Raw genomic sequence first — 24558 nt, forward strand, 5'->3', positions numbered from 1 at the left:
TATATATATATATATATATATATATATATATATATATATATATATATATATATATATATATAGGTACAAAAGAGTTTACTTTTTAATTTCAAACTCCATAACTTGAATTTTGTGAATTTTCTTATTCCAAAAATATTTATCAAAACAGTGACGAATCAATGTGAAGAGAATTATATAATTTAAGGATCTTCGTTGCATTTATTTAATTTCGTATGCTACTACCGAGTACCATTCAAAAGAGCGACTAACTACTTTTGAAAGTTCTCGATTTTCATTCCCTCGTCCGTTACCATCGTTTGCATCACTAAAACAGTCCCGATAGTAACTCGCTGTTTATGCAAATTGTACGACCGTACATTTTTTCAACGAAAGGTAAAATTGATGGAACCGAACAATGTTGCGTTTACATTCGCAATAAATTTGATCATGAATTACATTTCCCTTCACTCGTAGTCAATAATTAAAAAATGTTCTCATTGTAAACATAAGAAATGACATGTATAAATTAACTGATCAGATCAGCTGATCAATAATTTTGTTTTTCAAATTAATGTGTCATGATCGCTCCTTAAATTCTAAATTACATTAAGAAAATGGCGACAGGAGCAGTAAATTTTCTAACAATTAGTGAATCAGTTAATAACAATCATTTAATAAAGTACATTAAAATTCAAATATAATTTAATAAATATCGTGACAAGGTTATTTAGATTGATGTGTGTGCGCAAACTTTTCCATTTACAATCGAGATTCTTCTCAGTGCTTTACAATAAAATAAAAGGGAAATAAAAGAAAAAAAACGTATAGAGTGATGTACATGGGAAATGTTTGAATTTTATTTTTCACATTTAACTGGTGATTGTTAAGAAAAATTAATCGTATTTCCTAAGTTTCTATACAAATAAATTATATATATTAATTACTGCTTTAGATAAGACACAAATAGTTAATTAATTCGTGTGTAGTCAATTATAGTCAAGTCAGTAAACATTATCGAACACATCGTGCATTATGTTAATTGAATAGATCGCTAATAAGCACAAACACGTATGAATTAATATACTGATGCTATTATTCCTTGCGTGAAAAGCAGTGTACAAGTATTTCATTAGATTTTAAAACATCTCTAAATACTACATCTCGTTAAATTCTATCAAGTTAAATAAATTTTTTACTTTTTATGTTTCACACATGTTAGCAATTGTTTCATTATATTTAAAAGGATATCAGTATTATGTAATATGTTTTTACTTGTTATTTTAGAGGAAATGCGATTAATTTTTTTAAATATTTCTATAAAATTATCAAGAATTACCAAGGATTATTGATTAACCATCAATTAATTTTAGTAAGTCATTTTTTTTAAGCATATTTATTTATGTATTTTTTATATATAAAAAATCCACTCTCTCTCTCTCTCTCTCTCTCTCTCTCTCTCTCTCTCTCTCTCTCTTCGAAATTACAATGATATATATCTAGTACATAAATTCAGTATAAAGTTACAACAACAATAATAGTATATAACTTGACATTTAATTTAATGGATTGCTCAACAGAACAAAAGTTTCCACTGTTGAATATATTTGTATTATTATTTACACATGTACGTATTCTTCTCCATTAAGAGATTGATTCTGTCTAAACTCTGGCGAGGTATTTATAGGAATTTGCCGGAAATTTGGGAAATTCAGGACGAGAAGCATGGCATGTAAGATCCGCTGGCGGAATTGAGGGCTGAAAAGATAAAAGAGCCAAAATCCGTGAAGACGAGGGCTGACGCAGCTCGCAAGCTCGAATCTCGCATTAACGCCCGAATATTCGACGCAGTGTCTGAAAGATATCTTGAAGATATTCCGTTTATGATCGCCATATAACGCTTGACGTACGTAAAGTCGATGACACGTGCGATATAAACTCGCGAAACTTGGAAAGCAATAATCTCGACTTGTTAGCGTCGAGATGACAGTCCCAATAGTCGAGACTTTATTAAAAACGTTTATTGTGTTTTCAACTGTACGAGTAGAAAATATTCAAAATGAGATTTATTCTGAAGATTATGTGAAAATATACGTGCAATGGTAGCACGGGAAATTGTATTTTTATAGTCGATCGAGATAAGTTTGTATCGTATAGATATAGAACGTTGAGGAATTTTACATTTTTTCTAATTTTTAAAATATTTAAATATATAAAGACTAAGTTAAAATAAAATAAAAAGAAATAAATATTCGAAAAATGTATTAGAAATCAATAGCTGGAGAACTTTCAAGCACGCAATATAAAAAAAATATTAATAGAAATGGAGAAAGCTAGTTGAGAGAATATTAACTTTTATAAGATAAACTGTATTATATTGTATCATGCATATTGCGTGTAACGAAGCATGTGCAATAAAATCCATCTAGGATTTCACGCAGCCTTATCTCGCGGATGTTTCTCGTGATTTTAATGCAAAGGCGACTTAAAGCACTCGGAGTCAAGGTAAGCGATGGGTCGTCTCTTTACTGGACAACATTCGCGAAACTTTCCCGCTTTTTTCCAGAAATAGCTCTGCATATTTTCCGACATTTAAACTTATCCAGCATAGCTTTCGAGAAGAACGAAACGAGGAGGAGGCGAGAATGTATGTACATACACCATAGCGCCGCAACGAATAACTTTCTTTTTTCCCCGCTCATTCGTCCGATTTCCCTTCGCTTTCTTTAGTCTTCGTAATTCCATGAATACTAAAGCGTCTCTTTCTTACTTTGTACTTGTATTTTCTCTTTGTGGCGGCTGGATTCAGTTGGCTACGCATCGAACCGATTGAGCTGAGAAGAAAAATGCACGTCTCCTCATCTGCTCGAAAAACGTGATAACGATATTATACGGCCTTTGAGATAGAAGATGCATGATGGAATATGCATTGACTGGTAATATCTTTTAGTAAGGATTTATCCCATTTATTATTTAAACATAATATGCATATTACATTCTTTGCGAGAGCGAGAGAGATAGAGAACATTTTATATAATAAAAAGTTGAATATTGCTATCTCTCAAATATATGAAAAATTTTTTAAATTTAATTATTATAAAGGTGAGCGATTTATTTAGAGAAATATTTTTCATTATTAGATATTCATAGAAACAAAAATTGCAACTTGAAAATTACAAAGTTTGCTTTTAACAAGAGAATAATTAGCGAAATCGAGTAGTGTGTTCGATCTGACCTCAGTTTCAGCAGTGTAAAAAAAAAAAAAAAAAAAAACAAAGATGATAGAGGTTACATGGAGACGAGAAATTTTTAAAATATTTAAATATATAAAAAGTAATTTAAAATAAAATAAAAAGAAATAAATATTCGAAAAATTTATTAGAAATCAATAGCTGGAGAACTTTCAAGCACGCAATATAAAAAAAATATTAATAGAAATGGAGAAAACTAGTTGAGAGATAATTAAATTTAATTATTATAAAGGTGAGCGATTTATTTAGAGAAATATTTTTCATTATTAGACATTCATAGAAACAAAAATTGCAACTTGAAAATTACAAAGTTTGCTTTTAACAAGAGAATAATTAACGAAATCGAGTAGTGTGTTCGATCTGACCTCAGTTTCAGCAGTGTAAAAAAAAAAAAAAAAAAAACAAAGATGATAGAGGTTACATGGAGACGAGAAATTTTTAAAATATTTAAATATATAAAGAGTAATTTAAAATAAAATAAAAAGAAATAAATATTCGAAAAATTTATTAGAAATCAATAGCTGGAGAACTTTCAAGCACGCAATATAAAAAAAATATTAATCGAAATGGAGAAAACTAGTTGAGAGATAATTAAATTTAATTATTATAAAGGTGAGCGATTTATTTAGAGAAATATTTTTCATTATTAGACATTCAGAGAAACAAAAATTGCAACTTGAAAATTACAAAGTTTGCTTTTAACAAGGGAATAATTAGCGAAATCGAGTAGTGTGTTCGATCTGACCTCAGTTTCAGCAGTGTAAAAAAAAACAAAGATGATAGAGGTTACATGGAGGAGAGAATAGCGAAAGTTTCGTCTCAATTGAACGACGTCGACGCTTTCAGGCGACGCCGGAAATCGAGAAAACGTGGCCCGATAGCTTTCGTGTTCCTGTTCGATTTAACTTCGACGACTAACTTGCGCGTTCATGTTGTTACGAAACTTTATCGCCGCAACAATAATATTTTTACGTTAGTAGTAAGTAACTCTGTTAATCCCAGAAACCATATGTGACGTTTGAGTTCAATGGTATGAGTGAGTTGAATTCAGTTCAATAAGTAACATACACAGAATTATCTTGTTCCATTACCAATCTTATCATGAATAATTTCATAATATATATTAAAAAAATCAAATTTGTTCCATTTTAAAGAAGATCATTTTATCAAAATAATAAGATATCCAAATTTTATAAGCTATATATATATATAATATATCTATTTTAATTATTGTAATACACCGATTTTCATAAAAATATTTATTGGAATGAAAAGAGAGTTTGCTTTTGAACTTGATTAATCCTTATAAACAGCATGTCTCTTTCCTTCTCTGACACATCAGAATAAAAAGATGGATATATTATTATATTTGCATGTCGAAACTCACCCCAAATCTTTGTGTAAATATGCTCTCATCCACCAGGAGGATCAAAAGTTACCAAACTTTTGATCCTCCGATTCGCTTGCCTATTTATTCATAAAATTCAAATACCATTATGTACTTACAACGAGTAAATATTTTTACGGAAAAAATTATTGAATCAAAAATATCTAATAGGTCATATTTTAAAATGAATCGAAATCATTGATATCATCCCATTGTATAAGTTATTTAAATACATACAAATTATACATAAAATATATATAATATATGAAAATTAGATACCATATATAACGAATCTGTATAATTGCTATATAAAAAGATAAATATGTTATTTGAGTGACAGCGAATAGTCAGACAGTGTGAAAAAAAAATATATATATTCCGTGCTGTTAAAGTCACGTGCGCAAGAAAGATTTTCCACGTCACTGAACCTCGTAACTTTTATGATGTTTCAGACATGCATTGGCTCGTTTGCACCTGCATCCTCACGGCGACCACGGTGTTTTCCTGTCGGCAGAGCGAGTTTCAGTGCGCCAACGGGCACTGCGTCGCCCTCAACAAAGTCTGCAACGTTGTCGACGACTGCGGGGATGGTAGCGACGAGACGCGTCCGTGCTCGCGTGAGTGAAACTTTTGCCCTCTAGTTTTACTCGCTCACAAAAGGGCCTGAAGGGGCTTTCATCGGCTCATCGATAAATGCATATCCACCTGACGAGTTAACGCAATCGCGGATAACCACCGGACGAACCGGAGATCATTGAAGTCGGTTGAAATGAAATACGAAATCCTGAGGCATTAAATCTCTCAACTTTCGCGATCTCATTTCGAAATATCTGTATCTCATCGCGTCAAACGTCGACAATGATACGGATTTTCAAAAAAAAATTTTTTACAGTTAATGTAGGTAGAAAAAATTTCACAAATTCTCTAACAAGGGAAACCTCGCAAACCCGAAACTTTGATTTTAATGAAATTAAATTTACATACATGTAGAGGAGGTAAACAGATGACTTTAGAAATTTTCAGTTTGAAAAACAATTCTATGGGTTGAAACCACTCCTGATATGTAGAACAATTTTTTTTTTTTTTACTTTTCTAGATGGATCTCGAAAAATCATTCGAGATATTAAAAAATGTTCTGCACAAAAGTTTTATGATAAAAATATCTGTATTTGACTACATTAATAAAATTTTGAGCAAATAATTTTTTAATTTAAATTTTTTTCAAAAATTATTTTTTAAAATTGTTTTTAGAATCATGGTTAAACGGTAATTGAAAATTTATAAATTTATCTTTTTACCTTTCTTCTCTACAAGTATATAAAGTTTCATCCAAAATCAGAATTTTCAGGTTCGCGATGTTCTCTTGTAAGTTAAATAATTTCAAATTTTGTTAAAACACATGTTCACTGTTTTCATACACTGGCTATACTGCTCGTATTAATACTTTATAAATAAAGCTATATTTGCACAATGTAACGCTTTATCCTCCTATACACTTTAATTAAATATTTTTTGCGTGAATGAATTGTGAATATGCATTTGTATTATATGAGAGAGCAAACGGCTGGTATCGTGAAATCATACATCCATGTTTAACACGCAACCGCGAATATTTTGGTCTCAATTCCCATTGCTGAGTGTTCTAGCACGGTAATTGATCTATTCAGTGTTCTCTGGCAGCCAGTTTCGATAACCGTTTCGAAACGCGCCTCGCTGCAATTGCCAGCAAAGGCCGACATGTGCAGGAATTTCTACTTCGTTAGAAAGGCCGACCTCTCTGCTTTCTTCCTCCTCGTACGAATCAGTCGTTGCGATGCAGCTGCGCAGCGTGTAAAGACAGAATGAAATTCCAGTAACGTTACAAGAGCAATATTACAGCGTAGCTGTTCTCAAAGAAAGACACTCTTTATTGATATTACGCGATAGATTCGAGAGCTTTACACTGTAAAATTTCAAACGTTATGTTCGATAATATATATACATACTTATACATATTATAGATTTAAATTAAATTTAAAATGTGGCTTGTGCTGCAATCAGGAAAAAGGTAATTGTAATTAATTATCAAGCGAGAATATATTTGCAATTGCATTAGCAAAATTTATTATATAGAGATTTAAAAGCAAGCTTTTAAATCAAAATAAAAGCCGTTTTTTTCTTGCAAAATCATTTACTTGTAATCTCATAATAGCTGTACGAGATGATATTTATGATAATAATTTAATACATATCTTTTATTGTGTGTCCACAAATGTTTTCGTTTATAAATATAATTTGTAAAACTAACAATTCGTAGAACAGTAATAATAAAAAAAATTTATGTACAATGAACCTTAATTTCCAATATTATTTATGTCGAAACTATATTATTTAAATAAGTTACATTAAATATGGCAATCACAAATAAATTGTTTTTATTAAAATTAACAAAGAAATGTTTTCGCAAAAAAGTAATCTTTCTTTATCAATTTTTTTTCCTTAACAAAGAAAGTTAGAAACTAATAATATCACTTACCAGTGAAAAAAAAGTCAAAAAATCATGCGAATCGTTAATAGAAACATATGGAGTGTAAATATTAACCTGGTTATTGAATCGCGATGTTGTTCGTGTTGCCATAAATTAATTGCAACAGATCGAAGGCTGCAATATCGATCTCGCTAATTGACTCGCAAATGTAATAGGAATTCTGATATTTATTTACGAATATTTAGCGACAGTTTTGTACGCGTTACATTACAGCTTCGTTCGTATTAAATTATTACATATTGCATTAATTCGCATGTAACTGAGTCTCGATTTGCGCAATGAACTCTACGAGATTAACTATATCGTGAATTCGTGAGAAAAAAAAATTATTTGACGTAGCGGTTTATCGTTATATAACGGAACAATCGATCGGAGCTGGCACGTACAGTCAGCCACTTCATTTCGCGAGAATCTACGACGAGATGATCCTATACGTAAGAGACAAGGGACGCTCCCTTTAGTCAGACCTGCCTGTTATCGACAGATCGTGATAAAATAGAGCAGTTCGAGCGGACGATTCGGTGACAAAAAATGGATTCGTTCTTTAGTCGTACGTGTCCACCTTTTCTCGGCATCGTCTAATTTCGCGATTTATTTTTCTTTCACATCCGTTAAAAGTGCCAATTGCCACGTCATAATGATAAGATTTATACGATTACGATTTATGTAAATCATTGTAGTTTAAATATTGAATAAATTAATTTTGACTTTAGAAAAAACTCTCCCCAAAGCTAAGGAGTATTTTTGAAATAATTTGTTATTATCTTAATAAAAAGAAAAGAAATTTGACAGCGAAGTTTAACAGATAAATTGCGATGCAACTTTTATTTAACATTTTGCATCAAAGATACTTCAATCGAAATGTTTCGAAAAGAAGAACTAGTATTTAATTAAATTTCCACCGTTATTGTACAATTTCTTCAAAACGATCTGAGCAAAACGCGTTCTACTGTCAATTACAATTTAAGCAGGTGCGTACGGCATTTGAGAAGGGTTTCGAGTAAATCCCCGACTGAGTCTTTGCACCAGGACAAGCAAGCTCGAATCCTCGCCACGTGCACGCAGTAAAACGCTTGCCAAAATACACGACGGTCGTTTGCATGGCTGCGGAATTTACTGAATGCTCCGGCGAGACCATCAGCGACGTCGTAGTCGTTTAATCTGCCAGGGGTTTTCGACTAAACCTCCCCGCGCGTATCCAAGGGGCTCTTACCCTTCTCGCCTCAGTAGGACTTTGGGCAAAAGCAACTAACCAACCAACCAACCCTTTCCAAAATGCAGGCCCCGCGTGTGTGTTTGGCGTAATTAACCCAAGTTATGAGATGCGTTTATACACGGCGCGTATACATGATACAACGCGGGTAGGAAATTACTTCTGGCAATGTGAACGTCCCTTTATTCGCGCGAGCAACAATGGACTTTTTATTGCGGGTGCGGAATGAAAATGTTTCTGTTTCTATTTGCGTCGAAATGCCTCGCTGATCGATATTAGGTCTGACGTTTATGAAATAAACGTTTACAAAGTAATCGCTGTGAGAATAAAAACAGATTGAAGGCCCTGAATACCGGACTAATAGAATAGAATCTCTGATGTGCTGAACCTTTATACGTATCTCACATTTTTATAAAATTGAGAAATTTCTGCACGATACAAAGCACGTAAGATTTCACAATTTGCAGCGTTATGTTTTTTACATAAGTTAATAAATATTGTACTCGTTATATATTTGAGCATTTTATAAAAACAATAGCGTCGAAAATTATTAAAATAAAAATATATAATATATAATATATTAAATTAAAAATAAATATAATTATAGAAAAAATATTTATTTATTGTGTGCGATTCATAAATCTTGTCATTTATTTTAATTATATTAATTGATATTAATCGATATTGTATATGCTTTACATAATATTACGCATTTACCTTTAAAGGCAAACAAATTTTAAAGACACCATTCAACTCATGCTTGTAGAGTAATTAACAACCTAATTATGATCTGAACATAAGAAGCATTACATGATACATAAAACATGATACGTAAATGCACCCACTGATATTTGATCATGCAAGAAGCAAATTCCCATCGTTGATAAAATATACGCGGTATTCCGTAGAATTAATGAATTCATATTAGCGAACGTGTTAAATTTCCACTTTCGATAAAATAACAGTTTCGCTGGACAGGAAAGGGTTGCTTGAAAAACGATAGCGACTTATCTTTTAGCCAAAGTACAAGTGATATATTCTAGTCACGTATCCATACGACTCAACTGTATAGGGGGTAAAAAAGATTATCTTGCAAAGAAAAACCAGAAAGCTTTCGTGTGACATCGAAATCTGACGAGAGAGGCAATTTTCGAATTGTATACACATACGTCTAAAGGAACTATAACATAATTGTCTAATCAAAATAAATAATTTCTTACTTATTTAATTGCTCTTAGTAAATTTTTATTCCCCTATTTCTTTTAATAATAAGTCTACAATTGTCTCCTATTTTTTTTAATAATAAGTCTACAATTGTCTCCTTGATTAACTCTTGTTTTCTCTTTCCTGTGTAATAAAAATTCTTGTAATAAGTTATACATTATTTGATACAAAATATATTTAAAAAAATATTATTACATTATATACAGCCATGGTCAAAAGTATTAGGCACCCTTCAATTTTCTGTATTTCCTATTTTGTTAATAGTATATAAATATTAAAAAGATTTAAAAAATTTTAAAAACTATCCATAGCACTTTAAAGCTAAATTTCAAGCTTTAAAATGCTTTTTTAAATTTTCCTACAATTTTTTTGGCCGAAATACATAATTTTGAAACTAAATCTGTGTTTTTCAAACATGTTATCGATACTCGAAAAATGACGGCGAGAAATGATCGCAGACGAAAAATTAAAAAAAATATTTTAAAGCTTGAAATTTTAACTTTAAAGTGCTATCGATAGTTTAAAAAATTTTTTTAAATCTTTTTATATATTTTTAACAAAATAAAAAATACGGAAAATTTAAGGGTGCCTAATACTTTTGACTATGACTGTATAATATAATCCATACATCCATTTATATATAAACATATGTAACCACATATTTTGAATGAAATTTGACTAAGAAATTTTTGAATGATATATCGATTAAAGTTCTCTCACGAGACGGACATTGGTTCGACAATTGCGGCATTAAATGTCCCATTTATTTTTCTCGTACCTCAATGCGAAACTTTTGAAATAAAATAGCTTGATAGTCGGCCTCCCCCATCACATTGGTTATAAAAGGACACAATTTCTCGACTAGAAGCCTTCGTTCCTCGCGGAGGAGAAAGCAGCCCGCCAAAGTTACGACAGGTAATAACAAACTTTCGTATTCTTCCTCCTTGCAAATGAAACGCTCCAGCGAGCGAGTTAATTTATATCAATTACACCGGCTGATGTGATTAAACCCGAGGAGGAGACTGAAGAGGTGGATTAAGAAGTTATATTTTCGCGTGTTCTTGATACTTTTTCTATCGATTACTGAAAAACGATTGGCGACATGTCCATTTACTTGCATGTTCTCTCTCAAGTATTTTGTTCTTTTCTCAATTAGATTATCAATTATAATAAATATATTTTTGAATGTTAGACATGAATATATATAAAGCAATTTCTATACGAGATGAATATTGATTGCTGCTACAAATATTTTAATAAAAATTAATAATCAAGAATTTAAATTATAGTAAAATTTAGTGAAGAAAAATTATCTAAAAAAAATTAGATAAAAATTTAAAATATTTTAAAATTATTGTAACGATTAGTAAAATAAATGAATATAAAATTATATAAAAAAGTCAAAATAAATTTTTCAAGTAAATTAGAAATAAAATATTCATTTAGTTTGATTAATAGATAAAAAAGTTAATAAAACTTTCAAGTTTCATTACGCTAATATGGGCAAGATAATTAGAAATGTAACAGTATTATACGTAACAAAATGTTGCTTCTCTTTTTATTGTTCTAAAATTAACATTCTATTGAAATAAAATGAAACTTGTGCGTGCCACGAAAATATCACGGAAGCGTAATAAGAATTCCAGAAGTAATTAAAAAGAGAGCTTGCGAGAGAACAACCACGGGATATTATCCACAGCGTGATTACATACAAGTCACAATATTCTGCAAACCAGATGCAGAAAATAAGACTATATAATAAAGTTATTTTTAACAAAACTAAGTCTTTCCTTTTTTTTCTACTGGTTGCACAAATAGAGAGAGAGAGGAAAGAGAAAATGCAAGAAAAATCTCTTTTTTTTCTTCTTTCTTATTTTCCTTCTCGTCTTGCTTCTCTCAGCGGAAGTAAACGATTATAACTCGCTCGATGCTCTCTAGCGAAATTACGAGAGCTGAATTTGCGGGACTCGGTACACGCGTAACAGAGTCCGAAACTCGCGGAAGCTACATAATCACGATTCAGTGAACAAGCATTTATTTAATATACGCGGAAAAGTTGTCGCAGTTGATATCTACTCGCTGTACACAGGATGCATATTAGCCATTTTAACCTCTTGTAAGAAAATTACTTTGGGATTACATAAACGTTGTTAACTTTGCGAACATACAGACATTGTTAACTCTTCACTTGCATAATAACCTGGACGATCTCAAGTAATATTAAGTAAGCAATATGACAAAAATTTAGAGTATTTTAGGTTTATGCACATTATATTTTATTTTAATAATCTTTCTTGTTCTTACAATTAGGAGAAAAATAATAAAATTCATGTTTTACTTTATAATGTGTATGATAGAACTTTTTTTGGTACATATTATTGAAATTATATTGGATTACATAAAGATAAACTGGTACATATAATCTTCTTTCCTTTTCTCGTTAAAATAAAGTTATTTTTCGTTAGCGTTACAAAGCTATTTAATGGAATTGTTGAAAAGAAAAATAAAATTATCAGTTACAATTCTAAAATCATTAAAGGAATTACATCAATATTTGAAATATGCAAATTTCAATACATTTTAAATTTACTTTAATAATTTTGTTCTTATAATTAGAAGTAAAATAATAAAATTCATGTTTAATTAATGTGTGTAATGGAACTTACGTAATTAACGTAGAATATATTAAACTTTTTAACATTTGTATTATTAAAGTTATATGTTATATTCCATAAAGATAAACTGGTTAAATATAATCTAATGGTAAAATCTTCTTTCTTTTCCTTCTTAAAATAAAGTAAAGTTGTCTTTCGTCGGTTTTGCAAAGTTATTTAACGAAAATGCTGAAAAGAAAAATAAAATCATGAATGAGAATCGTAAAATGAATTATACGCTGAATATTTAAAATATAAAAATTTCAATACATGATTTTTTCTCATCGGACTGATTTTTATTTTGTTGCAAAGTGTATTTTGATGAAGAAGGTATGTCCTTGTGAGCATCTATGGTTGGCATCGATATGTCAGATGTCGGAGATAAATTAAAATTATAATTACACAGTGATCCCTCGTATAATGATGATGGAGCTATAATAAAGTTTATTATAAAATTAGTTGCTCATTTAATGTATGCAATTAAATTCATGTAATATATCTGTATGTGCAATTAAACTATAAAAATATAAATATAAAGAAGAGAGATTAATTATTTATATTCATAAGCACACAAAATGTAGTAATATATTACGAGGTAAATATGTGTAATATTACAGTAAAAAATGCAATGTGATAAAATGTACAGCTTGCGAGAATGACAACCTTTTGACAAGAGATCGAAGGAACTTATGCTGTTGCAGCATTCGAGATACATTGGAGAAAACATACTGCTTGAGAAGATATTTGGCTGCTGAACGTGTTTCGATATCGGTTCAATATTGTAATGCACCGATTCTATGTTTATAATTTTCGGAACCGACGATGATTTTGAATTCGTTTCTTTGACAATACTCAACGGCTGAGGAGTAATTATAATATTACTGCTATCTTTACTATTTTCTTCTTGTAATCGAATTCTTTTTGCTTGAATTTCATCTGGCATATTGGTGGCGCTATGCTTGAACAGATTTTTGTTTGTAGAGCAGCTCGCTTGCGTTTTAATAGACTCTCGCAATTTTTGTGTTTTTTCCTGATGGATCTCTTTCATATTGATGTCGTCATCCCTTTCCAAATTTACGTCGTTATCTATATTTTCTTCGTTTTTGCTCATCTCTACATCCGGCGTTACCGGAGCGGTACTCGTCTCATTTTTCTCAATAACGTTAGTAGCTTTTAAATTAAAACATGTTTTCTGTTTTTGGACTGTAGTACTTTCAAAATCGTTGTCATGTATCGCTTCTACATCTATTATCTCAGGCGATTCTTTAATGTTCTCGTCTATACATAATTCTTCTAAGATCGAAGTATTGACGGATATATTATCTGAAAAATAGGTCGGTGTAACGTATATTAGCGATCCTTGTTGTACATATTTTGTATAATTATAGTAAAGTCTTTGCTTTATCTAAAAGATATAAAATATAACATTAATTTTTACCATCAAAAGTCTGACGCATCCATTGATGTTTTGGACGCATTTGATTTGAGGAACACGTTTCTTGATATAGTATGGGGTTAATTTTTGGTGGCCCCATAGCAAGCACTTCTTGTTTTCTTAATTCCTTTTTATCTTCTTCTTTCTTACGTAGCATTTGCAGCTGCAAAAATTCAATAAATTAGATATCACGGATATAAGAAAAAGAAAGAGAAAGAGAGAATATATATATATATATATATATATATATATATATATATATATATGTATATGTATTAAAAAAATCAATTAAAACTTTATAGACCTCCATTTCTGTCGATTGTAATTCTTTTTCACAGTTTCTCACATTTTCTTTCAGCTTCATTAAATGTTTCTCAACTTTCGACTGTTCCACCATCACGGTGGCAAATTCAATTATCTTAGAACGCATACGAATCCAGTCGATATGTTCTCTCTGTTTAATAATCTTTGCCAACTCTGCTTTCTTATACTCCATGACCATGTACTCTATTTGGAGTTTTTGCAAATTTATCTTGACGGCATTTCTGGTTTTTGCTAACGGAAGTTCCTCGTACTGGGCCTATAAGAAGGAGAAAGAAAAAGATTTGTAAATCAATTTCTTTTATTATTTATAAACTTTAAAAGTGTACGTAAATTGTATAGAGACTCGTTACTAACCCGATAAGAATGCCATGTTTCCTCGTAATCAGCAATGAGTTTTTCATATTCTTGCGCCTCTATTTGATTCAATTTAGATTGAGGATCAATGTTTGCTTTCATCATTTCAAGAGCCTCCGAGTTTTCGCGAACGTTCATGTTTAACCTATATAAAACAACGAACTTTCGATATGTGTAATAACGAATTCAATATAAAGATAATAATAGTATTACGAAATAAATAATTATTTAACATACGTTCTTAAAGTTTCATTTAATGTTACGTTAAGTTTTTCCATCTGCGCTACTCTCTTTTTAAACTGCTTTCTTTTGTTAATTTCAGCACGTATCGCACTCTTATATTGTTTTATTTCCTTCATATTACCTAGATATCACCGACAACATTATTTTATAAAAATATAGAAATATAGAATCTTCTGTCAAAAAATAGAAATAATTGCAACGAAAGATTTATTTTTTCCAGCTAAAATTTATGTATCGCCTTATAATACTATGAAATACTATGTCACATTTTACTTACCGTCGATTTTTTTCTTGGCTTCGCCGATTTCCATTGTCAAACAGGTTTGCAATATTTTTGCAAGTTCAGAATTACTAAGATTCCCTTGATTCTCTTGATTCTCTTGATTACCTGTATCCATTTTTTTTTCTCCTCGACAAAAATTGCTTTTACGCAACACGATAACTCTATTTCTTAAAGCAACTACGTCTTGATCAGCTAATCTTTGCTGAACCATCTGAAGTTGTAAATAATCGGCTGAGTCACCGCAAGTGCGTAGTTGAATAGTAGCACAGTAAAACGCAAGTCGGATAATAGATTGAAATAAGTGATTATTTAAAGCAAAGAGAAAAATTTAATTTCGCGTTTAAAAAATATTTTACAATCTTATATCATTAACAAAGAAATCGCACACAACCGTAAACAAATTATATTTTGTAAATTTTATTTGACGACAAAGTGTAACAAAAGTTTGTTCTTCAGTTGTCCGCGATACTTTCGCGAAACGTATGCTGCAAACATGTATTACTATAGCTACTCAGTGAGAATGAAAGAAAAGCGAAGATGGAGAGAGTTCACCGTATGTTTTTCTCGCCCCCTCGTCGCGTTGTAAAAATTTCGTCAGACTGATACTTTTGTCAGACTGGCCGCGCGTTTAATTTACTATGCGAAAGTTCGATCGTTTACCGACCGATCGTAATTCGAGACGGGGATTCGTTAAGAGCGAACCATTCCTGCTTAACCACCCTATATATCTTCGCGATATGCTTTGGCACGAATGTGACTTCGGTCACGAAAAGGGGAGACGGTGCCGAAGATAGTAAAAGGAACGAAAAATATGACCGAATTAATCATAAGTCCCGACGAATTTCGCGCGCGCGTGACATTTAATATTTATCGTTAACGTTATATCCATACTGTTCTTTTTAAAAAAACAGAGAGCAACCCCCTTAATTGTCCGAAAGATAAAAATACCTGAAAGTATATACATATCTGTAATATATAAGCAGTATATAAAATCGTATCAAAAAATAAAAATTGGTCGAGTGTCTCAAAAGTCACTGTATTTTTTCGTGAAATATTTTATACCAATTTTTATTTTCTGATTATATACTGTTTATATATCACAGATATATGTATATCTAAAATATTTGTATTAAATATATATATATATATATATATATCTGTGATATATATATATAAGTAGTACATAAAATTGTATCAGAAAATAAAAATTGGTCGAGTGTCTCAAAAGTCACTGTATTTTTTCGTGAAATGTCCTATATGTTTATATAAAATACAGGTTAGTGAGATAACGAAAGTGATACATGTGTCGATTAAAAAGTGAGGCTTGATATTTTTTATATGATTTTTCCACGTTTACAGTCGAAGCGATTGTAATCGAAACTTTTAACAACCTACGATTGGGAAAACCAATCTATACAGAAAAAATTCAACAAAAATATCCAGCTATCTAGATAGACAGTTAGTACTCGGAAATTTAATGATAGTTTTCTGTACGCTAATAAAAAACAAAAATTTCAAATATAATAAAAACATGTTGAATTATTTTTTTGCAAAGCAACAATTCTGCACTTATCTCTTAAATAAATGTATTTAATATAAATATTTTAGATAGAGTTTTTCTCTTTCTCTCTCTCTCTCTCTCTCTCTCTCTTTCTCTCTGGTGTTTTTATTATAACTTACTTTTTTTTATTATAACTTAAAAAGTCTCTCAAAAATAAAATATGTTATATACATATAATATATAATAAATATATATCTGTATCTAATTTTGAAACTTATTAATTATTAAATTACGGCAATAAAATTATTGATTTTATTTAAAAAATAACAGAAAAACCGAGAGATTTCTGAGATCGCATTTTTTAAATTAAAGATTTTTTAAAAATATTTTAGTTCAAGAGTTAAATAACTTTAAAATCTGTTTGTCTTATAATAAGGATTAATTACAGTGTCACATTGTCGTTATGGCAAAATAATTGTTTAAATTGGGCTCGACACTAAACTTGATCCGACCGTATATCCCTTTGTCAATCACAGAAATACAGCGGGAGGACCAGCGCGGTTTGCAAGTTAATGGAAACTAGTGACAGCCGATCAACTTATCGGTTTCGAAAATTGATATCCGCGCGCCGCGCGTATTCGGCAATACCGTCGAAAAAATATCAGTAAGGATTCAGTCTGGATGCGCTTGTGTGTGCCTCGTCGACGAGGGGATGTTCGGGGTACACGACACGCTGGCTGTCAGCCAACCCAGTCCGCATTTGGGTCAAACTGACCTCCATCCCTCCATCGTCGGGGAAGCGAATTCTGCATCACTCTTCTGCATCCGTATGTGAGAGAGGAAGTGAAATGGCGAACGAACTGTTTCTTCCTCGTAGCACTGGTGTGCTTCGCTGCTTTTACTCCCGGACACACGGTGCACTCTCTCCAAGTGGCGCACTTCATCGTGAAAGATTTGTAAATGCGTCGAGAGTAACGACAGGAGGACGACAGCGCGAATAATGGGAGGAGTTTTCAGTAAGATTCGTAAAAAATAAAAAGTCAACTTTTTTTTTTAATTTACCGAAATACGTTATTAAATTTTTTTGTTGATATCGAAGATTTCTATTAATAATACTGTACAATTTTTAGCTTTGCTAGCTTATAGATTTATAGATTAATAATTGATTGATTAATATATCGCTAAACTGAAGTAAAGATTAAGTGATATTTAAATAATAATTTTGCTATTTTTTTCAATAATATTTATAAATTAAAGAATAAAATTTAATTAATTAATTACGCGGAAAAGGTAATTATAAAATGTCACAAAGATAGAAACTAACGTGATTTTTTCATATAGTGCTACTAGATGCATCAGAAGTCGTTAAAGCTCACGGCATAATTTATGGCGCGATCATTTCGTCGGTAGTTTCTACTCCGCTTTGAGACTAATGGAAATCGTACCGTGGAAAGCGTGAGCAGCAACCATAAAGAACAGGCTGTCTATACCACGCACATGATATACCCGGGGTTATCAATGCTTTGTAAAATGGGTTATCATTGAACAGAATAACATTTCTCGTCAGGCGATATTTTCCTCTTTCTCTCTATTATTGTTATATCAACCTTGCAGGGATTATTTTGCGGATGCTAAAATAAATAATAAAAAAGTTCAAGGAACGCATAGAGAACATAATGCAATTCAAAAAATATATGTATTTACTTTTTTAATTATTCATGTGTAATATTTGTGATATTGTTGAGGACTTCTCTTTTTTTCTTTTTCTTTTTTTGATATATTTATTATATCAAAAAAAGAAAAAGTAAATAAGGGAAGACTCTTTTACTGATTACATATGAACTATATTGACTGTAGTTGAAAGCAACCGTACATACACGTGACACTATTCCCATGGGAATACTTCGATTTCTAAGGCCTTTAGATTCCTTGTAAACAACCTGCTCTGACGCATTCGCACGATCTATCCCGCGAATCGTTTTCCTTGAGTAAAATTCCGTTGGAAGCGTGCGAGAGATTTATTTGCGACGCAGGTATACAAGTACGATAACAAAATATCAGGATTATGAATCTTTCATGAACGGCAATGCTCCGGTTTCGACGAAATTGAAACGGGAGCGAAATGCGGCGTGGCTAGAATAAAAAAAAAAAGAAAAACAAAAAAAAAGGAGAGAGAGAGAGAGAGAGAGAGGATGAGAAAAGTACGTAGAGCAACCCGACGCCGAATGGCATCCTTTCACAGCTGCGCCAATAATTGATCGCTAGAACGTAGATGAATGTTTATTGGCATTGCTGGAAAAGGTAAGATAAATACTGTCGCGAACCCCAAACGAGCGCCCATCTCCGGGATCGATTTTTCTCATCGCATAGAGGAGAGATATGGTCGCGTGTGTATCTTCTGCGAAGCAGTTTACCCTTCCAGAAACTTCAACTCGTTTACGTCGAGTAACGAGTAATTTCTGTTATAGGGAGACCCTTTATAAGCGAGCACACGTACGAACAACGGTAGATTTTATAAATGGATGAAAGTTTTCAATGGAGGGAACGAGGTAGAAGGACCGTGGAACTTTGTACAACGGAAACGAGAAAGTAGGTCTTACGGAAACCACTGATTAATCTTTAGCGGCGCCTCTTTTATGCCTCGCTGAAAATAAAGGGAAATTTTGTTATTCCGCAAAAATAGTTACCGGCATCTGTAAATTTGTTTTGTCAAGGAGAAGTTTGTCCGTAATCAGGTCAGCTGCTAAAATAAATAAATAAATTATTATATAACAAAACTTGTCAGAATATAATATTATTGTGCATTCTTCCGACTAAAAGAGCTTTAAAACAATTATCGAATAATTAAATAACCAATCTTATAAAATATATACTTGTCGAAAAGAGAGAACATATCAAATATCTTTAATTCCTTTATTCTGATTTTATATATATATATATATATATATGTATATATTGTATGAAATAATTTTAACTGTTAATTTAATATCGATAAATTGACATATCACGTTTGATGCCTTTCTGCCTGCGAGCTTATGAAATAACTAGTTTAAAAAAGATATTCGTTGTCAGAATACACATATATATCAAAACAGATCTGTAATCTCCAATAAAAAAAGACTTTAAAAAGATAACTTTTATTGAATACAATGTAGGAAGTGAACTGCGAAGACCCGTAGTTAATTTCCTCTTTTGCAAGCTTTTTATTTCATTCAACGCTCTCTTCATTATCTATTTTTTTATGCTGCCGGTAAGTAAAATCAATACGTCTCTCTCCGATATAAAACTCTATAAAGCTAAAGAACGAACGGCCGCGACTGAAAGCTTTCTTTCGCTCTGTTAATTTTTAAGTCGCGCGAACCGCTGCACTTTCGAGAGAAAATAAAGTTCTGTGAAAAATAGTCTTACACTAGAATTAAATTTATAAATTTTAAAGCCTTTAAAGCATATTTTGAAATCTTCGTGAAAGAGAGCATTCTCTCTCTCTCTCTCTCTCTCTCTCTCTCTCTCTCTCTCTCTCTCTCTCTCTCTCTCTCTCTCTCTCTCTCTTTCTCACTCACTCGATCATCAATCTTTTGCAACGTCGTATCGCGCCGACTTTGCACAGTTTAAAAAAAAATAATAACGTTGCTGACGCAAACGGCGTAAAGCTAAATGAACAAGCAAGAGAAAGTAGGGCAATTTGCATAGGGCGTTCGATCAAAGTTCTCTCTGAGTATCCAGTGATGGGATATGGCAATGTAGAATCAGGTAGAATCAAGCGAGATGTCAGCGATTTAAAAAATATCATATCTATTTACTTTATCCATATTAATGGAACGCGTGTGCTCCCTTATTAATTATGTTAATATAAATAATTCGTGAGTTTTTATGATGTATTTTTTTTCGTATCGGTAAATCTTAGTTAACGAGAATATCGAGATAGTTTTGTACATAATATATACAAATAATTTGCCTATATAAACGAAAGGAAAAATCGCGAAATAAAATTATCATATTCAAGAATTATATTCAGCCCTTTCAATAACAATTTAACGTATTTGTGATCAGCTGGGATGTTGTTCGGAATGATCCGACTTATATCATCGATCTGCTTGAGAAAAACGAGATCTCCTTTTACTCTCTTTCTTGAAGTAACTCTCTGGAAAAGGATCTACGAAAGGAGTGTAAGTTTCGAGGAACGCGCTGCAAGCCTGTTATTTCGTCGAATTTATCGTACGCCAGGGAGTCAAGAAGCGGCATAATCTTCACCCGAAACTCATTTCCGGAGATAATCCTTGGGATAAGAACATTATCCTGTTGCCCCATACGTTAAAAAGACCACCACCTGTTAAGCGCGTTTATTACATAAAGATGATAATTCGTTTTGTCGCGCAATGTTACGTAATAATGCATCAGGATCAAATTAATATCTCGTGTAGACTAGATACATTGTATAACTCCATTAATTAATTAATTAAATATAAAAAGTATCGAAAATACAATACTACGATTACTATATTACTGTAATAAAATCATATTATATACGAATATCTTGAATGAATTAAAGTAATTCAATATACATTAATGAAAGCAACGTTGTCAAAAAATTCAATAAAAATATGAACGTTTAAATGGCAATAGTTGAGATAAACAAGAAATAAACAGAATTTATTTTGTAGAATAATTTAGTTACTTCTTTATGATGAACGTACTATGGCCTCGCCTAGTGGAATGAATAATGCTTATCATTGCAGCTCAGCTGCCCACGTTATTATTCTCTTGTGTAATTAAGCTATACAACTGCTGCAAGCATTGTTGCAAACTTGATGAGAACGTATGTTGTATAAAATCTTCTTTTTCATGTCATTTGTATTAACATTTATTTACAAATTAAACTGTGAATTAAACTTACTATTCTTAAATAAATCGTACACATTATACACGATATTCAGAGAGACATTATTTTCTCTGGGATGGAGTGGGGAGTAAAAAAAAGTAATTGCTTTTTCTGAAATAGAAGTGATAACTCTTATCGCAGCCCCACAGCCGCTCGTAGACGTTAATCTTGCGCTTGGTACAATTGGATGCATCAGCAAGACGAATGCACGCACGCGTGTCATGAATATCTTTATCCGAGTTAATCCAACTTCAATGTCATTATATTCTTTCAACTGATGGGAACGTCTCTCTTTCTTTCTCTCTCTCTCTCTCTCTCTCTCTCTCTCTCTCTCTCTCTCTCTTTCTTTTTTTTTCTGTCTAGAATAATCTTCTGATAAACAATGCGTTAACTACTTTTCCAAGTGAATTTCAATCTTATGTAACATCTTATGTATATCTTAACTGACGAAGACTATAACTGAAAGTGTCAGCGCACTTGTTACTCAACCTCCGTATCGTTCAACATCGACGTCTACGTAACGTAGCGACAACAAAACGCACTCACAGCTTATCCGAAATCAATTATTTATTTGTCAAATACATGTGAACCGGAAGGAGAACGTAGAGAGGAAAGGAGAATGCATAAAAATTAATTTTCGTGATTGCTCACTGAGACACAATTCAATTGTCTACTGACAAACGTAATTAGAATTGCATTCCACGTGCCGGACGATGAGCAAAATGCATTTTATTTCGACGTTATTATGTTTTATTTAATTTATTTTTAATGTAATTATGAATATAATTTAACGTAATTGTTTTTAATTTATTTAATTTATATATATTTTCCTGTGCGTGTGTGTTATGTGTATATCATATACGCGGGATGATCTGCCTCTCAGAATAGTATCAATATGTGTGTTTGAGTGCTTGCGTTACGTGACTCTTATTTTATCTCCATTTTATCACCAGATGCGCAGAGCGAGAATATTCTCACGTGTAGAGTGGAGTATATAAATCTTATTCCAACGTTACAGAGTTATTCTTATTATCCTGCAGGGAACTGATTCGATTATAATATATCAATTATTTCTTTTCTTTTTTGGTTCAATTATTTGGGGCTTTTCAAGCACGAAAATACATCGCGTTGTAATTTCCTACATTAACGAGCATGCACTTCTGTGGACACACATATTCATCATTATATTTATTATCAGCGAACTCGTGCGCGTTGCATTTGATTTTTCTCGTTTACAATTTCGTTCCGCGTGCGTTACCAGACTCTTGCGCGTCTCCTCTTCTTGTTATTCGGGATTGTACACTTTCATACTTTTACACGAATGGTGCCAAGTGGAGTGGCGCGCGAATTCGTCGTCCGACAGCAGCTACGCGTCATAGAATTTCGCGTATGTAACGTGCGCCTCTATTTTTTGCAGGCTGTGAAAAATCCGTATCTCGTCGACGAGACGAGACGCGTCGAGAGGTCGCATCTCTTTTTATTGTTCGTTACGCGTGCAAAAATTCCGTAATGACACGATCTTGGAAACATATATCGTGGAAAATATTTTTCGAGATGAATCATTTCATTCTCCTTCTCTCTCATGGTACATTTAAAATTGTACAGCAAACCTTAGTGCAACAACAACTTTGTAAATGTTGTGTAAAGTTATAATATATCTTTAAAAATATTTTTGAAATTTAAAACTCAACGATCCCGTAATTATATATCAATGTTCTTTAACATTCGACCTGACACGGAACAATCGGGCAAATTTACAGAAGTCGTAGCTGGAAGGAGACACATTCATTCCGAATCCAGATTTTCAGGCATTGTTAAGCTCGCTTGGCTCGATGCCAATTGTGCATGGCGTTCCTACTTGCCAACTCGAATTCGATTGCGCAGTACAAAGGACACGTTTAGCTTCAAAACTACCCTCGGTTAACTGTTTACGCGAACGTGAACAGCGCAAGTCAAAATATGAAACAGTTAAATGGTTGTTATCTCAAGACAATCTTCTTAAAACAAATGCCTCACAATTGTTTTCCTTATAAATTGGGATTTGTTATTGATACATTGTTTATTATTGATAAATTTATAAAAATCAATACAGTTTATCACAACATAATCCTCGTAATACAATTTAAAATTTTTTTTAAGTGAAATGTGATTGTTGAGTACATGCGATCAAACATTTTGACATAATACGATATAAAGCGGAAGTTTTCGTTAAGAATAAAATTACAAATTAGTCACAGCGTTTTGTAGAACGAATGTTTGTCTTCGCTTGTACGACGCGAGATGCTCGGCGAGATGCACCGAGGCAATGACAGAAACTAGTCATTCGTCAGACGTTTCCGCTGAAGAAGCTCCTTGATGCCACAGTAGTAGAATGCAGCGCATGGCCAGACACGTCTGACGGAACGAAATGGTTTATGTCGACCATTAGTCAAACAAACACATAAATTTTGTAATCGTTGAAAACTCAAGTTTCCGATTTTAAGTAAATTGAAAAAAATATAAACAAATGAATTTTACGTAAAGTTAATACATTGAACTAAATCGGATTAATAATATATAAAAAAATATTTGACCGATTGAAATATTGTAAATAAATAATTTTATTAAAGTATGCATAATTTCGATGTATTTGATTATTTTTATTTTTACTTAGATACACTTAATCTATAAAAGTTTTCCATGTATAAAAATAAAACTTTCGAAATACAATTTCATATGCAATGATCGATAATGTGCAAGAAAAAAACTTTTGTTAAATAAAGTTTCTCGAAATTTTAGATATATTACACAATCTTATCATATAGGACACGATTAGCATTATTTATTTCCTATATTGAAGTCAATGGTTAAAGAAATTATTCCGAGGTAAACGCACGCTTTCGGAGTGACATTACATTATTGGATCAACGCGAATTCTGATTAGGAATGACACGATGCCTGGAAATGGTGCATATTTTGTCTAGGGATGTATGCGTACAACGTATGTGACAACCATTTCAATTCTACGACACCCTCATCTATCCAGTGAACCCTTGATTTCCACCTCTATACATCCATTATAGACCCTTGAAGCCTCACAATAGTCCAGTGTGTAATCAACCGAAGCTAGGGGTAATTCCGCCTTGGACGCACGCGGCGAAGCCAAAGCAGCTCGATCGACTAGTGCATTCTCCATTCGTCTAATCGATGGGAATTGTGAATGAGTTGAGCGAATGGTTTAGAACAGTAGTTTCCAAAGTGAACGCTAACATTCTCCGAGGAATGTGATAAAATTACCTAAGATAGCGATAAAAAAAAATTAAAGAAG

General features: G+C 32.0%; 2 protein-coding genes across 9 annotated transcripts in view; one reads left to right on the top strand and one right to left on the bottom strand.

Annotated features, from left to right (window-relative positions):
- Nucleotides 1–24558, top strand: part of LOC140667979 (uncharacterized) — a 159388-nt gene that overhangs the window by 108039 nt on the left and 26791 nt on the right. For all 5 annotated transcript variants that reach the window (XM_072896447.1, XM_072896449.1, XM_072896451.1 and 2 more), the window contains one exon: nt 5067–5231. In XM_072896447.1, the coding sequence (XP_072752548.1) occupies nt 5067–5231 (165 nt within the window). The remainder of the gene's footprint in view (nt 1–5066; nt 5232–24558) is intronic.
- The window catches only part of LOC140667981 (uncharacterized), a 39978-nt gene continuing 27653 nt past the window's right edge, over nt 12234–24558 (bottom strand). The window contains exons 1-10 of one of the 4 annotated variants that reach the window (XM_072896456.1): nt 18250–19115; nt 17818–18003; nt 14866–15082; nt 14583–14709; nt 14346–14490; nt 13972–14247; nt 13671–13830; nt 12896–13555; nt 12503–12664; nt 12234–12421 (exon numbers count right to left, since the gene is read on the bottom strand). In XM_072896456.1, coding sequence (XP_072752557.1) covers nt 12366–12421; nt 12503–12664; nt 12896–13555; nt 13671–13830; nt 13972–14247; nt 14346–14490; nt 14583–14709; nt 14866–15082 — 1803 coding nt within the window. In that variant the 5' untranslated portion in view covers nt 17818–18003; nt 18250–19115 and the 3' untranslated portion in view covers nt 12234–12365. Of the gene's footprint in view, nt 12422–12502; nt 12665–12895; nt 13556–13670; nt 13831–13971; nt 14248–14345; nt 14491–14582; nt 14710–14865; nt 15083–17696; nt 17720–17817; nt 19241–24558 lie in introns of those variants that run through there. The other 3 variants (XM_072896457.1, XM_072896458.1, XM_072896455.1) reach the window with 3 other exon arrangements.

This window comes from Anoplolepis gracilipes, chromosome 7, assembly GCF_047496725.1.
Source record: "Anoplolepis gracilipes chromosome 7, ASM4749672v1, whole genome shotgun sequence".
Classification (NCBI taxonomy): Eukaryota; Metazoa; Arthropoda; class Insecta; order Hymenoptera; family Formicidae; genus Anoplolepis; species Anoplolepis gracilipes.